Source organism: Nilaparvata lugens, chromosome 5 (assembly GCF_014356525.2).
Source record: "Nilaparvata lugens isolate BPH chromosome 5, ASM1435652v1, whole genome shotgun sequence".
NCBI classification, from domain to species: domain Eukaryota; kingdom Metazoa; phylum Arthropoda; class Insecta; order Hemiptera; family Delphacidae; genus Nilaparvata; species Nilaparvata lugens.
This window is the reverse complement of record NC_052508.1, coordinates 43,160,951-43,177,219: the sequence shown is the minus strand read 5'-3', so window position 1 is coordinate 43,177,219 and position 16,269 is coordinate 43,160,951. Positions and strand designations below refer to the sequence as shown.

The window sequence follows — 16,269 nt, the reverse complement described above, 5'->3', positions numbered from 1 at the left end:
GACTCTGTAAGTCTGGAACTATAGATCCGGAGCTCGGAAACCGGCCCTAAAAGAACTATTAGACTGAAATACAATAATTTTCATATCTTAACCAAGTCTCTAATTAAGAAATAACTGAATATTAATCAATCCCGATAAAAATAAATGTTTTTGCAACCCTGCGCTACATAAGTTCAAATAAAACTGGTGAATGGATTGAGCCTGAAAGTCTCTTTTGACGTAAGGACGCAGGCCCTAATGAAAAATGCAGACAAGCGAAGCGAGCCTGCTGATCCTTTTATTTGGATGATCCAGCCGGGGGTCCAGGGTGCAGAGCCCCCCGTGCTAGACGGATAAGGGTAGCGAAGCGAGCCTGCCGGCAAGTAGTTGAATATACCGAGACCGAGAATGGTCCAGTTTTAATTGATGTCATATTTTAGATGTGTTTAATAGTCTTGAACCTTATCGCATGTTTTAATAATGGACTCAACGTAACGTCATGAATTGAGTTGATTCAATATGAGATATTATCCATGCAATTGCAATGATTAACGAATAAAGTTAATTCAATGATAGGACTTCTTTTTAAATTGCAATAAAATCTCGTCTTATTAGCAGCAGAATACTGTGTAAGACTCCAGTCGCCCATAGTGCTCTACAGTAAGATTCATGTTTTAGAGTCAGTGGCATGATAGTAAGGTATTGTTGTCACTTTTCCTTTTCCACCGCTTTTTAGAGTAGATAGCTGTGACTGTAGTTATTCTATTTTATCTGATCAATCAATCAATCAATTTATTTAGCCTGAAGATACAGTAGTTCATAAGGCTATGTCACAAAGTATTTTATAAAATTACAATACATAATGAAATCATAATTAAGTCACAATATATAATAACATCTATAATAACAAATCTTTAGAATGAATATAGACAACAATATCAATGAATAACATTCATTAGTTTACCTAACATTCATAATAAGGCTACGTTATAATGAACTATTTTAAATAATAGTTGATATTAATAATTTATTCTACATACTCCTGTTTTGAATTCTTCTAAAGAGTAGAATTGAATTTATATGTTTTGTTTTCTAGAGCTATGAAAGGCCAAACGATTCCAGGATATGGCTTATCTGGATTGGCTGAACAAATTAATTAAAAAAAAAACTGATTACCTGTTTGACCGCTATTTGGACAATTTATTGAATGAGATGACGTTCATGACTTACTTATTGGCTACCATGTTGATTTCTAGGCATAAATGAAGATTACTAGAAAATGAAAAAAAACCGCCTATCTATTGAAAGAAAGCAATGATTGATGATGTATAATACACGTATTTAGTAATTGACAGTATTGATGCTATCTTGGTTACTTTTAGTTTTGCATGGACGAGACTGTAATCGAGATCTGTTGCAGATGTTGCCAGTCTAGAAGCTGTCCTGAGGGAGAATATTATCTATGGCCAGCCTAGGACTCGCAGGCCTTGGAAAAAGATTCTCATCGTTGTTGAAGGCATTTACAGTATGGAAGGCTCCATCGTTCAACTTCCACAGCTCATAGCGCTCAAGAAAAAATACAAGGTCAGTTGTTTGTGTAAAAAAATGTGAAATTAATTCAAAACATTTAAAAAAATTTTCTCCAGGTTAACCATGTTTCCAATATTACAAGTAGAATTCTATTCAAATCCACTCAATTATCAAAGCTCAAACCAATTACCAATCATGAACAATGCCTAATTACTGGTACCAATTATAATTGATTATTACAATATTAAAAACTATGAATTGTTATTTCAGTAGCAGATTTAAAAACTGCTCATTACTACCTACATTCTATTATAAACATTTTGATAGAACCATCTATTTTATATATAAACCCTTTACTTAGATCTGTGTTTTCTATAATGGGGTTCATTTCAATGATGTTATTTTTATGCATTTTTTATTACTAATTTGTGCTACTCATGCTATCTTGAGCCAGTCACACACACATCGAATTTTGGCTATGCGATTTTTCCGTCCCTATAAATCTATTATCATGTTGAGTCCATCTATAACTAAATTTTCCGGAGGTAAAGTAGTCTCCCGTTCGGATCTCCGGGTGGGGACAGCTTCAAATGGGTTCATCAAGGAAAATAAAACTGTAAGAGTTGCTTCTTGGAATGTTAGATCATTGGGTGTATGTGGTAAAATAGAGAATGTGAAAATGGAGATGAAGAGACTGAATGTCAATGTTCTTGGAATGAGTGAAATTAAATGGGAGAATGAGGGTGAATTTGGAGCGGAGACTACAGGATTATTATTTCAGGTGACAAATGCAGTACAATTGGTGTGAGGATAGTTTTGGATAAGAAGTGGGGAAGATGAGTGAAAAGCTATATGCTGTTTAGTGATAGAATAATTTTGACCAAGTTGGAGAGTGCAGGGGAACATATAGCTATCATGCAACTATTCATGCCAACATCTGGGTATAGTGATGAGGACTTGGAGGAGGTATATGAACAGATTTAATAGGTACTAAACTATGTGAAAAAGATAATGAGACATTATTGATTCTTGGGGATTGGAATGCTGTGGTTGGGGAGGGAAGAGACGGTGAAGTGATCGGTGAGTATGGATTGGGTAATAGGAATGAACGCGGCCAGAGGCTGATAGATTTCCGTGTGGAGAAGAATTTTGTAACCGCTAACACAATCTTCAAGCAGCCCCCTTAGACGCCGGTACACATGGGCCAATCCAGGAGACATATAACGTTATCAAATGTTACAACTAGTTTAATAATAAACTACTTGTAAACAAGAAAAAGAATGCAATGAACCCCAGAGTCGGGGGATCATGTCAGCAGCTCAATATCATGAAAGAAATCAGGTTAAGAAAATTCGAAATTTGAGAGTCAAGAAAATAACAATATATTCCTCAAAATAAATATGAAAATCGAGAAGAAACCATTATTGTCACAAAGTACAGAATTACAAAAGATTGGCATAGAATTAAAGAGTTCAAGAATTTAGGAAGTAAAAATCAGACTATAGAATTATTCATCATAAATCAGCTGACAAGTGATTACACAGATGTGTGGAGAAGCCAGTCTATTACTATATTTGTATAAGGTCTATAGTTTCAATCAAAGACCTTAAAGAGGTATGCATCTTTAAGCTGGGTTTACACCAAAGTTATAACAAAATGTTAATAACTTGATCCTTATAGATTCTATTAGATTGAACGGAAGTTGACAAACACACATCTTCATCATGTGTATGATAAGTTATGTTCAATCTAATATAATCCATAAGGATTGAGTTATTAACATTTTGTTAATAACTTTGGTCTAATCGCAGCTCTAAGGTCTTTGGTTTCAGTATTTTGTTTTGCAGTCATGGTATTATTATGCATGCCCATTAGTCTCAATATTTTCACATTCGAAAAAACTAATTTAATAGGTGATTGAAAATAAACAAATGACCTAAATAATGCTGAAGAAATTATAATATTTTCGATTGTAAAAAATTAATTTTCATCAGATAGAAAGATTATCATGGAACTGGATGAATTATATCATATGGAATACAAATTCAAACGTGAACTGAGTTTGTTAACATTTAAAACAAGTGACATCAGGTACTTGTGGATGAGAATACTGCGTGAAGTCTACTGTTCACAGAACTACTAGTAAAAATACTAACCTTCAATACTTGGATTAAACAGAGCGTAACTAGTAGACTAGGCTACAGTTTACTATTTGTAAAATTTTGTACAAACAAAACCAAACTTCAATCAATGATACTATTAAGCTACTGAAATGAAACCACATTCCATTGTGTTATCATTTGTAAATGTAACCACGATCCAGCTACCATTTGTTACAACTAGTTTAATAATAAACTACTTGTAAACAAGATAAAGAATGCAATGAACCCCAGAGTCGGCGGATCATGTCGAGTCAATTTGAGAGAGTCAAGAAAATAACAATAATATTCCTCAAAACAAATATGAAAATCAAGAAGAAACCATTATTGTCACAAAGTACAGAATTACAAAAGATTGGTATAGAGTTAGATTTAGAGTTCAGGAATTTAGGAAGTAGCGCTATCCCATTAATATTTCACTCGATGTTTTGAAAGATTTCCAAGTTATCAATTTGCGAAGAGAATATGTAGTTGAAGAAAATGTAGAAATTTGATGATGCAGCTTACCGGAATTTAGAAGAGGTATTTACTTTCTTTTGCTGTGTCTTCATGATGTTTTGTCCTGTTTACTTGAATTCCATGGTCCAGTAGTTAGATTCGTTGTACAAGCAGGCTGTGTTTTAAGATATCTTCAATTTAATCTTATTTGACATAAATCAAAAAACCTGTATGGACAAATAACAATCTGATAATTCTACATAAAAAATTATTACTTGTTAAAACAAGATAGCTTTGTCGAGATTTGTAAAATCAGTAACAAATAAAGAAAAGGTACATATCAAATTGAGAATGAGATTTCCAGAAAATAATAAAAATTGAATAATTGAGAATATTAGGTCATTGGACGGTAGACTAGTCAGAAAGTAGAACAATTATAACGTTTCATAAATTTAACTCTAGTTAATGAGAATAAAAGATATTCAATGAATTAGGAATAATGATCAGAATATAAAGAAATATTATAAGATTTTAAAAATAATATAGATGAACATTTCCAGAACATGAGAAAGTGATAAAAGGTCTACAAGCTAATTCAAGATCTACAAATTTATAAAAAGGTTTTAAACTTACCCAACTGGGTTTTAAAAAAGACTCAATTCACTTACAGCGTAACAGTCCAGCTGTTCAACAGCAGTTTTGCCAACTTGCAAAACAAAATACAAAAGTCTTTTATAAATCTTTTATGAATTATAAACCAACAAAATTCGATTATAACTATTCAAATTACAGAATTAAAATTATAGTTAACTAATAAGAATTTAACTTTGGTACACAAATAGACTTTATAATTTTGAGAAAAAACATAAATGGTACATTCAGCAATGTAAGACGTATCCTGGTGCAGATATCAGTACTGATCACATGTAGTAATTGATTAGAATTTGCAAGGGAAAAAATACATTCAGAAGGAAACCAACCAACAGCAAATGGGATATTGGGGAACTGAAAATAGAGAAAAAAAATGTACATGAATACAATTGCAGAATCAAACAGGTCTTGAGGAATGAGATAGAAAATCCAGGGCTGGGCACTCAGCATCTCTGGGGAAATTTGAAAGATGCCATCTGGGAACATGTTCAATCACATGACTAGTGCAAAATGTTCCCATTGAACGCCATTTCTAAATCGTTGGTTGTAGCTTTTGGCGCGCACTTATGAAGTTGATTTACACCAAAATGTGTCATTTACTAGCTGCGTGAATGAAGAAAGGCTGTTTTACAAACTTACCGTCTAGAAAAGTGTGCATTTCTTTCATTCTATTACTCTCAAATTTTCTATAGAGAAAAATTCATTCAACGAATTGTTATCAAACATCATTTTGTTGGTTATTTATTCTATGGCTATGCTATGGTAAATTAACAAGCTATCAGCGCATGCGCAGAGAAGCAAGCAGACTACAATTCAATCGACCAATGAGAGCTCTGATAGTTTGAACTGTCACAATTTACCAGGCCTCGACTGTGGGGCAGGAACTTGGAACTGGAACTGGTTTCTGGTACAGAATCTGTCAAAATTCTTCCCATGGCACGTGGAACTTTTTACCTGGTAAATTGTGAATCGGACAATTTACCACATTCTATGTACCCAGAACGGGCCCATTCTGACTTCTGCCGGAGAAATAGTAGGCAAGCAGAAGGAGCAGCCACTTAAGCCTTGGATAAGTGATGAAACCATAGCGCTAGTTGAAAAGAGAAGGCAACACAAACATGACTAAAATATAAGTGAGTATAATAAATTGAGAATTCTTGTGAACAGAAGTGCCAGGAATGATAAAATAGGTATGGTTAGGGAGGGAAACGATGCGATGAAATTGAGAATCAGTTTGTTAGAGGAAATGTAGAAAAATCGTATGGCCTAATAAGGAAGATGTTTGGTAAGCACTCTGTAAAAAGCAACATTATCAAATCAAGTGATATGAAAATGCTGATGGACAATGATGAGGTTGCAGATAGATGGAAGCAATATGTAAAAAACCTTTACAGTAATTCAGATGTCTAGGACGAACTAGAGGAAGAAGAAGATGTACCTTATGATGAGCTGGGACCACCTATCACTTATTCAGAAATCGAGAAAGCCTTACATGAGCTAAAGTCAAGGAAAGCATATGGCTCAGATAATATACCGGCATAACTACTACAAGCACTGGATGAAGATATCAAGTCCTTGTTATTTGTCTTTATAAATTCAATCTATACCACTGGAGAAGTCCCAGATGATTTAACCTACTCTAGAACATGGTACGCCGTAGTGGAGTAGGTCAATTTCCACACAGAAAAAACTAAACATGTAGAGGAGGACACGTTATAAGATTTTTTTGTAACTAACTATTGTATGTAATTGTAATTTATCTAATATTTTCTGTAATTGATGTTGTAGTTTTAGTTTTTTTGGGAAATTTATTTATTATTTATTTTAAAGAGAGTCTGATGGTGCTGTTGCCATAGAAAAACAAGGCAATAAAATGTGAATAATATAGAACATTAAGTATCCTAGCACATGCCTCCAAGTTACTTACAAGTATTATATTGAGAACAATTGAGGGGAAAAGTGATGCAAATCTCGCTGATTCGGCTTCAGAAAGAACAAGGGCACAAGAGAAGCAATATTATGTATCAGACAGTGGCGGCGCTTGACCTGAACAGTTGGGTGGGCCAGTGGTAGGAATTTATGGGGGTGGGGCTAGGAAGGGGGGGGTGTTTTATGAAGCATATTCAACTTTACAAGTTGTTACACAGGTAGTCTATGTCATTATCCTATAAACTAAATTAAAACAATATGATATGTAACTCACCAAAAGACTTGTAAAAGTAGACACTACAATTGGATTATTGATAAACTAATTAATCTATGCAAATATTAGAACGAAAGTAGGTAAAAGTATTAACTTATTACTTTATAAAATTATAAAACAACCTGTTTGCCAATTCGGATGCAATTCACATGATTGGATGTAAACCGATGTAAACAAAGCTATACTAGCAAGAGGGTTATGTAACATTAATATTATTGTTTGAAATAATCTAAAATAGCTTACAAATGACATGCAAAGCAGACGGAGACTGTTGCATTTTTGTGGCAGACTTTAGCCGCATGCATTGGCATGCACTGCAACTAACCCCCAACGGTGTCTTATCACTAAAGCTAAAAAAAAATCAGGTACCAATCGATAAGTAATTAAATTTAATAAAAAAAGTTGTTCATGTAATTTTGTTGTAGAACCAACGGTTTCTGAGTAAATTCATGAAACACAATTTTAAAAGGCCGCCATTTTTTATGAATTTGAAAAATTATAATATTTTTTTTTTGTAGCTTTGTCTAGTTGTTATAAATGATTGTGTAAAGTTCCAATTTCCTATGTTCAATCATTATTTAGAAAAAAATAATAAGTGAAAAAAGCAAAATGGCTGCTGAGTGAGTAACTGAAGACTTCCAGACAATTTAAATATGGTATTTAGCTACCCATGGGTATGTATCTTACCCAGGAACAATGCCCTAGAGTATTGGTAGGGAGTTGGTAAACACTCTGTATAGAGCAAGCTATGAATGCAAGGAGTGCTCAGCTGTCGTGGCTCCAACGTAAATGGAGTTTGGATTCAGATGCTTCGTTTTGCAGACGATATAGCTATAATATCAGAGAATAAAAGAAGTTTAGAAAGAGCTCTAACCAACTTGCATGAGATTCTACGAAATGAATATGATATTGAGTTAAATAAGATAGAGACAGAAGTGAAGGTCTGCTCAAAAGTCCCAGAGAATGTGTCCATTAAATTAGATAATCACGCCCTGAAGCAAGTTTAGGGCCGTTTGTACAGTATAGATTGCTAAACTCGATTAATCTGCTAAACTCGATTAAGTTAATCGAGTTATGTTAATCTGAAAGTTTAAACTTGAATCGGTTTTCTCAGTGCATTTACTAATCCAGTTCAAGTTAAACTAGTTTAGCGTAAGTTGGTAATAGAATGTCACCGTTTATAATATCAAGAAGGCTGATTTTTACAGGAAATTTGTTATTTGTTTACAAACCATCAGTAAATTGAGGTTATGTAGCTACTATTTCCTTGATCAAAATCCACAGAGCTGTAAGCTGTACGGTCATAAAAGTGAAAAGCGATAAAAAATGACGAAATGCTATATTACTATTAGATACAAACTTATATTTAGTAGGCACCAAAAAATATATTTTAGAATGTTTTCAAAGAAGCGATTTTGTTACGCTTAAATCTAATACGGTTTTCCTCGTTTATTAGAAATCTCTCGAAAGCAAAATATCTCAGTTATGTGTTATTAAAAACATTTTTTCTAATCAAAGACCACTGTCAAAAATTGTCTAATTGACTATCAAGTGGTTTATTTTATCAAATACTGGATTGCCAGTTGCTTTACTCAAGAAAACCGGTAAGAAAATTCTCTATCATCCCAGAAATTTAAATCATTCGTTTTTGCCAAATTTTTCTCATTTTTAAAATTTCTTCGCAGTTATCTTTATCAATCGCATTAAAAACTTCTATCAATTCCTCCATTATAATTATTTTTACATTCAAAAAATAATTCACTATAACCTAAATTAATAATTTTCGCAAAACTGCACAGAAAGCAGCTGTTTACCAGTCTCTACGTAGATCTGAAAGACATTGTTTGCAGACGACTCTCGTCTGACGTCAGAACAGGTTTCTTTCCGGCCTAGGCCGGAAAGAGTACCCTTTCCAGCCGCTAACATGGAACTAAGAGGTGATCAAAAAACAGCTGATCAAAAAACTTTTCATTATTTGTGTTCATTATTCAATAATTAAAACATTTATAGACTAATAATATCATCTTATTATCATTTGAAAGAATAAAAAAGTATAAACTCAACCTCCCACATAATTGAACATAATTTTTTAGGTTATTTAGACAAATCAGAATAAAAAATAAAAATACTTGGACAATTTCCTGATATTCAGATTACCTCAGATTTGCTAGAGCTATCACCTTCCACTTCTGCTTTCGGAAGTGCTTAGTAAACAACTATTCTCATATATATATATATAATATATATATATATATATATATATATATATATAGTTTATTTTTGTGTGTGGCGAAAAATAGCGTTCGCACCACGGGCAAAAATGTTTTTCCGGCTCTCAATTTTTTTGAATCGAAAACCGATTTCGAGCCGGAAAAAACTCATTTTTTGCTCTAGGTGCGAAATATACTATTTCCTACAGTTACGTTGAAAAGTGGCCATTGCTGCACTGATTACAGAACGCAAAGAATCACTTTTCCGCTCTAGTGCGGGAATAGTATATTTCGCACCTAGGGCCGAAAATGAGATATTTCCGGCTCGAAATCGGTTTTTAAGTCCGAGGCCGTAGGCCGAGGACTAGAAAAGATTGAGAGCCGGAAATACATTTTTGCCCATGGTGCGAACGCTATTTTTCGCCACACCAAAAAAAAACTTCCCAATATATGAGAAATTAAAAAATAAATAAAATTCAAACAGCCTATTTTGATAGTTTGAATCTTGGTTATGACAACTTTCACTGTCAATTAATTTCAATATTACTAATTAATGATTTACAATAGTGACAATATTTTTATACTATTAATATTTCGAATAATTGTTTGAATTTTTATAGCTCGCGCTTTGCGCCTGGTGCAATATCTCATGGATAGATGGATGAATAGAATTTTCATTACTATTGTGAAATAATGTGATTAAAAAATTAATATAATTGCATATTTCACAGTTTTGTCTCAAAATATATCTAAAAAATTGATTGAAATTTAAATTACGGTAACTAATATAAAAAATAGCTAATAAAAGTCGAAATTCATCGACAAAAAAAAATGTCACTGACCGAGGTTCGAACCTAGATCATGTTTGTAATTCACTGAGCTTAGAGCTTTTGAGTACACGCCTTTACACTCTCGGCCATTGCTCCTTTTGATCGAACTGGCCTGTAAGTCAGGTAACGTATGTAGGCTACTATAATATAGTGTAGCCTATAGCGGCAAACTTTAAGCCGGTTTGCCGGCATTTTCACAACAAAATATTGCTCTGAAAATAGTTAAATCATAGAGAAAACATTCGAAGATTCAATCTTGAGTGGGCCTAATGTTTTCTCTATATGGTTTGATATTGAAGAAAAATTATCTAAAAGTTTTAATAATGAATTACGGAAAAATTACTAGGAATTTTTTAGTCAAGGCTGTGTTTCACCAGTAGGCTTACCTTAAACTTTAGATCTCTGCTGTATTTTCCTATTATTATTGTTGATTGTATTGCATTAAGAAGTGGAATTCGATAATAAAAAAGAAACAATTATTACTCTACCTCACTTTTAAATATCGATACAATTATTGTACTTTGATTTCAAATTCGATTCTTCACTTTTAAAGACTTGCGATACGCACCTTTCTGACAATGGACAATGTAGCCAACATTATATTGTTGAGGCTATGGATATATCATCGTATTCTATTGTTTGATATCAAAAACACAATAATAAATATTAAATTATGAAACAGTAATTTATAAAATATATTATTATAGACATAATACCGCGATTCACGATACATAATTATATAGATTATTACAGTCATTATGAGATTATCTCTCCATGATTTTTGTGAGATCGGACACGATCAGCTGTTATTCAAGGTCATTTTACAGCCCTAGGGCTGTAAAGTTTTACCGGCCTGGTCGGAAAACAATCACTTTCGGCCTCCATATGACGCACGTAAACCAGCTCATTACATCCAAGTGTGGCGAAAAAATCTTTTCTGCACTCCAGATTTGCAACATGGCAACGCAAAATACTTAGTAGGTTATATGGAGCAACAGTGCAGCAAAATCAAAATGAAGTTGGTAACAGTGACTGGGCTGCTATAGTGAGCAGAGGTGCAACGAAGCACAACGCGCTAATTATTATTCATTATATATTATAACCAAGGACAACGAGAACTTTAAGATTTTAGGATTAAGGTTTTTATCAATAATAAAATTACACAGAAAAACATTTGATGGATTTCAGGCAATTTTACCCATAATTACCCACTTTTCATATTCAATGGTAACTGTAGGAAAAACTTAATGTGAAATACGTGCGCAAAGTTCCTCTGCTGCACTCAAGAAACCATTCCGCCCTCGCCTACGGCTCGGGCGTAAACGTTTCTTTCGGTGCAGCAAACTGTCACTTTGCGCACTAGTTGCACAAATAACTATATTATATCAAAATTAGGAGTCTTAATGCCTTTTCATATAGAACTTGATAGTAAGGCTTCATTTTCCAACTTTCAAATGAAGAGCCAGCCGGAATGGTGATTTCTTGTGGAGTAGAGTCGAGGGGATAGGTTATCGTGACCGTAGACGACTACTTGTACCCTCGTAAAAATATACCACAGCTGTCAAGTTGTCACCCCAACTACTTGAGACCTACTGGACCGGAGGTGCCAACTAGTCATGACCGTAAACGATAACTTGACACCTCGCACCCTCACGACATGGGTCCCCCAGACTAGTGTCTCACCTCCTCAGAAAGGAGACAACTAGACGGATATGGCTCACGTCTACTTGTCCCCTAAAAACCGGTTTTTACTTTCATTTATTTGCAATACAAATGAGACTAATGTATTAACATTGGTAGTTAAAATAATAAGGTAGTCCTTGTGCTATTTTTCTTCCAAATTTGTAGGTGGCACAGTCCAAGATGAGGTTAGAATTTCACGTGTACAATTTTTACAAAATTCTAGGTACACGTAGTCGGGGTGGCACCTAGTCGCGTACCCAGAGAGATCTCTTATGAATTTTCTCAGGGACAGACGACATTATTTGGATTGAACACAAAATAAGACACGTCGCATTCACGTCAAGTATTCTGGAAGGTACAGTTGAAGGCAAAGGGATCGTGGGAGACAGTACCTATCTGAGACAAATGACGAAGGATCTGGGTGCTATGAGCTATCTACAATGAAATAGAGTAGCAATTTAGATGGAAGGCTGCCAACCAATCAAACGATTGAGCTGTGTTGTATACTCACTTCTGATACATTGAACTAATGAAAGAAGGATAAATAATAAATTGATTGATATAATATGACTGAGACGTATAATTCATAGACAGACATGACAAGTGACAAACTGATGAGACGATGAGACAAGCCTCGACTCTCGACTCTATACAATATCGATATTAGATTATCGATATATTACAATATCGAATCATAACATTATTCTCCCCTATAATGAGACAATTACATATTACATTATTGATACATGCTATGAGAGAACCTCACAGGAGCTTTCCTCACCCTGCTCGGTCGCACACTGTCATCAACATTTTCATTATTTACATCATTGCCTTTTTCTTCATCAACTACAGGCCAATACAAAAAAACATCGCTTTCATGATCCTTTTCATCAAGACGACTAATTTTTAATTGTGATACATGTACTTTTTTACTTTCACCAGATAACAATTTGACTATATACATGACATTACCAAGTTTTTTCATAACAGTTGCAGGAAACCATGTCACAAGACCTTTCCTGTAAGACAAATTTACAAGCACTTTTTCACCAAGAACAAAATCTTTTTCATTTTTCAAATCAAATGATACTTTTTCCCTAATTGAATTTTTTGTTTGATCTTTCAAAGAACTATATTGTTGACTACAATTGGGATTTGACACAGAGATTGGAGTTTTTGCTTTGAAATTAAGCATAACACTCATAGGTGAAACACCTGTTACACTAGATGGTGTAGACCTTAAAGAGAATAAACATTGGTTCAAGCTGGTTTCTAGTGAAACGTTATTGTTTGACAGAATTGACTTGGCTAACAATTTCTTCACAGATTGTACCTCTCTTTCAGCTAATCCATTCGATCTTGGATTATATGGAGCAATTTGCAACAATTTTATTCCTCTATTTTGACAATAAGATTTAAATTGAAAAGACTGAAATGGCGGACCGTTGTCCGAGACAATTACACAAGGTACTGAGAATCTTGAAAAGCATTCATTCAACTTGTTAATAATAGTATTCACATTAGTATTATTTACAATGAAACATTCTACCCATTTTGAATAATCATCAATGATTATAAACATTTTTGCTTTGTGGGTGTCAAGCAGATCAATATGAACACGTTGCCAGGGACCACTAGATTCTGGCCAAGACTTGAATTTACTTTTAATTTTATTTGAGTAAGTTGACATACTTTACAAGTTTGAACTTTTTGAACAATATCGTTGTCCATATTGAACCACCACACATATGATCTGGCAAGTAGCTTACTTCTAGTGATACCAACATGATCAGAGTGTATTATATCTAATATTTTCGCAATTAACACTTTTGGAATGACTACCCTATTTCCATACATTAAACAACCTTCTTGTACTGATAATAAGTTTCTTATTTTAAAATATTTACTCAACACATTGTCATTTTTCAATTCATTTACATTACCGTTTTGAACAATTTCAACGACCTTACTAAGTACAACATTCTCTGCTGTACTTTCTGCCACTTCCTTGTGCGATACTAAAGGTGTCGACAGGTATACAAAATTACAATCATAATTCTCATCCAACAATTGAACAAGATTAGAATTTGCTAAGTCAACTTCGCTACTGACAGGTAATCTAGACAGACAATCTGCATTCATAATGTGTGACCCTTTTTTATATTGTATTTTATATTGATAAGATGACAAAATTATTGACCATCTGAGCAATCTAGCATTAGACATTTTCGGTAGGTATTTCTTTTCAGAAAACAATGACACTAACGGTTCATGATCCGTCACAATAGTAAAGGAATTACCTGCTAAGTATTTGTGAAATTTAGTAACTCCAAATATAATACACAAGGCTTCTCTGTGTAACTGACTATAGTTTCGTTGCGCTTTAGTTAAAGTAGCAGATTCAAAAGCTATTGGCTTTTCAATACCATCTATTTCATGACTAAGCACTGCTCCTACTCCATAACAACTACTGTCACAAGTAAGAATAATTTTTTTACTAGAATTGAAAAGTACAAGCAAAGATTTCTCTGAGATAACTGACTTACTTTTTTGAAATGCCTCCTCACATTCTTTAGACCAAGACCATTCCGTGTCTTTTCTTAATAATCTGTGTAAAGGTTCCAAAATATCTGATGACATGTTAACAAACTTTCTATAGTAATTGTAATGACTTGAGTTGGGTAACATTTTGTGGACAAGGAGCTTTCAATATTTTTTCAATTTTTGATTTTGAAGTGCCAAGACCCTCACTACTTATGGTATAACCCAACATTTCCAATGACGTTACAAAAAACTCACTTTTTTCAGTATTAATTTTGACATTAAACTCATTAAGCCTAGACAATACATTATTCAATACAATTTCACATGACTTATGATTTTCACCACCAATAAGAACATCATCTTGGTAAGCAGCACAATTTTCAATACCTTCAAGAATTTTATCAATAGTTGATTGAAATATAGCAGGTGCAGATGATAGACCAAAGCATAGACGATTGAATACATAAAGACCATTAATAGTATTGACTGTTAAGAACTTTTTACTGTTTTCTCTTACTTCAATTTGCAAGAAAGCGTTAGACAAATCAATTTTACAAAAAACTTTTGCATTGTGAAATTTTTGAAATGTATAATCAATTTTTGGTAATGGATATTTGTCGACAGAGACGAATTTATTTACTGTGACTTTCAAGTCTACGCAAAGGCGTAACTTACCATTGTTACGGGGTACACAGACAAGGGGTGATGCCCAATCACTATATTTTACCTTAGAAATTATTCCTTGATTTTCTAAATTTTTCAACTCTTCTTTTACATTGTCTCGCAAGGCAAAAGGAACATCATATGCTTTACAAAAAATAGGAACACAATCATCTTTGATATTAATTTCAGCTTTGAATTGTTTGATTGGTTTTTCATTATTAATCTGAGAAAAAGCAGCAGGATATTTTTTTACTAAATCAGATACAATTTTTTTCGGAATAACTTGACAAGCAGACTCGCTTTCGACATTTGAAACAGACATTGATTTTGAAAATGAATATCTCCAACTAGGAAACAAAACTTCCAACCAATCACGTCCAAGCAATGATTTATGACTACGTAATAATGTTACCACAAGGTTCAGCTTGTGAGATTTACCCTGGTACTCTACATCAACAAGCGTTTTACCCAGAATAGGTAAATTATTATCATTTGCTGTAATTAGTTTTCCATTGAATTTTGACAGTTCTGTATCATCTGAAAAATTTTCCTTGAAAATATGCAAAGGAATCAGTGTACATACTGAACCTGTGTCTACTTCAAATTTAATGAATTTATTACCTATTTTCAAAGATAAATTCAATGGCTCAGCTGTGGAAGAATTCAAATTATTACATGCATATTTGATAAGATTTGTATTATTGACATTTCTGACACAATATTTCGATGTATGACCTTTGAATCCACACGTATAGCACAACCACTTGAGCGAAGGACACGCACTTGGATTATGCTTCACAAAGCAATAATCACACTTTTTTGTTACCACTGGACACTTGACTTGGGTAGACCTGGTGACGACCTTGGACTGACTCTGATCTTGACTGTACTGACTCTGACCTTGACTGGACTGACTCTGACCTTGACTGGACTGACTCTGACCTTGACTGGACTGGATTGGACTGGACTTGATTCGGTTTTGACTTGACTGCATTCACATGACGTTGACCTGACGACATAATGCTTGAAGCAGACTGGCTTGCGCTCTCCATATCGATGACTATTTGACATGCTTTATCAAATTTAAGGCTGCTATCTTCTAGTAGGAGACGATTAATCATATTTTTATCATTAAGTCCTACTACGAGTTGATCTCGTAACGCACGATCAAGATAAGTTTTAAACTCACATTTGATAGATAATTGTTTCAAGTCCGTAATAAATTCTGTGATACTCTCACCTTCTTTTTGAACACGGCTGTGAAATTTGAAAGTCTCAGAAATAACTCTGGTTTTTGGAGCATAATGACTAATAAGACACTCAGAACATTCGTTAAATGTGCAATCACTAACTTTCTTTGGTGCAAGTTTATTTTTTAG

The 16,269-nt window shown here is 33.8% G+C and overlaps 2 protein-coding genes across 2 annotated transcripts in view; one reads left to right on the top strand and one right to left on the bottom strand.

Annotated features, from left to right (window-relative positions):
- The window catches only part of LOC111048923 (serine palmitoyltransferase 2), a 62,502-nt gene that overhangs the window by 22,040 nt on the left and 24,193 nt on the right, over positions 1 to 16,269 (top strand). Inside the window, exon 6 of the mRNA XM_039428390.1 lies at positions 1,400 to 1,563. Within this exon, the coding sequence (XP_039284324.1) occupies positions 1,400 to 1,563 (164 nt within the window). The remainder of the gene's footprint in view (positions 1 to 1,399; positions 1,564 to 16,269) is intronic.
- On the bottom strand, positions 12,246 to 16,086 carry LOC120351376 (uncharacterized protein K02A2.6-like). Its single transcript, XM_039428391.1, has 2 exons — positions 15,812 to 16,086; positions 12,246 to 15,769 (listed from the first exon to the last, which is right to left on the bottom strand). Exons 1-2 carry the CDS (start codon positions 15,882 to 15,884, stop codon positions 14,337 to 14,339), a joined length of 1,506 nt encoding a protein of 501 aa, XP_039284325.1. The 5' UTR covers positions 15,885 to 16,086; the 3' UTR covers positions 12,246 to 14,336.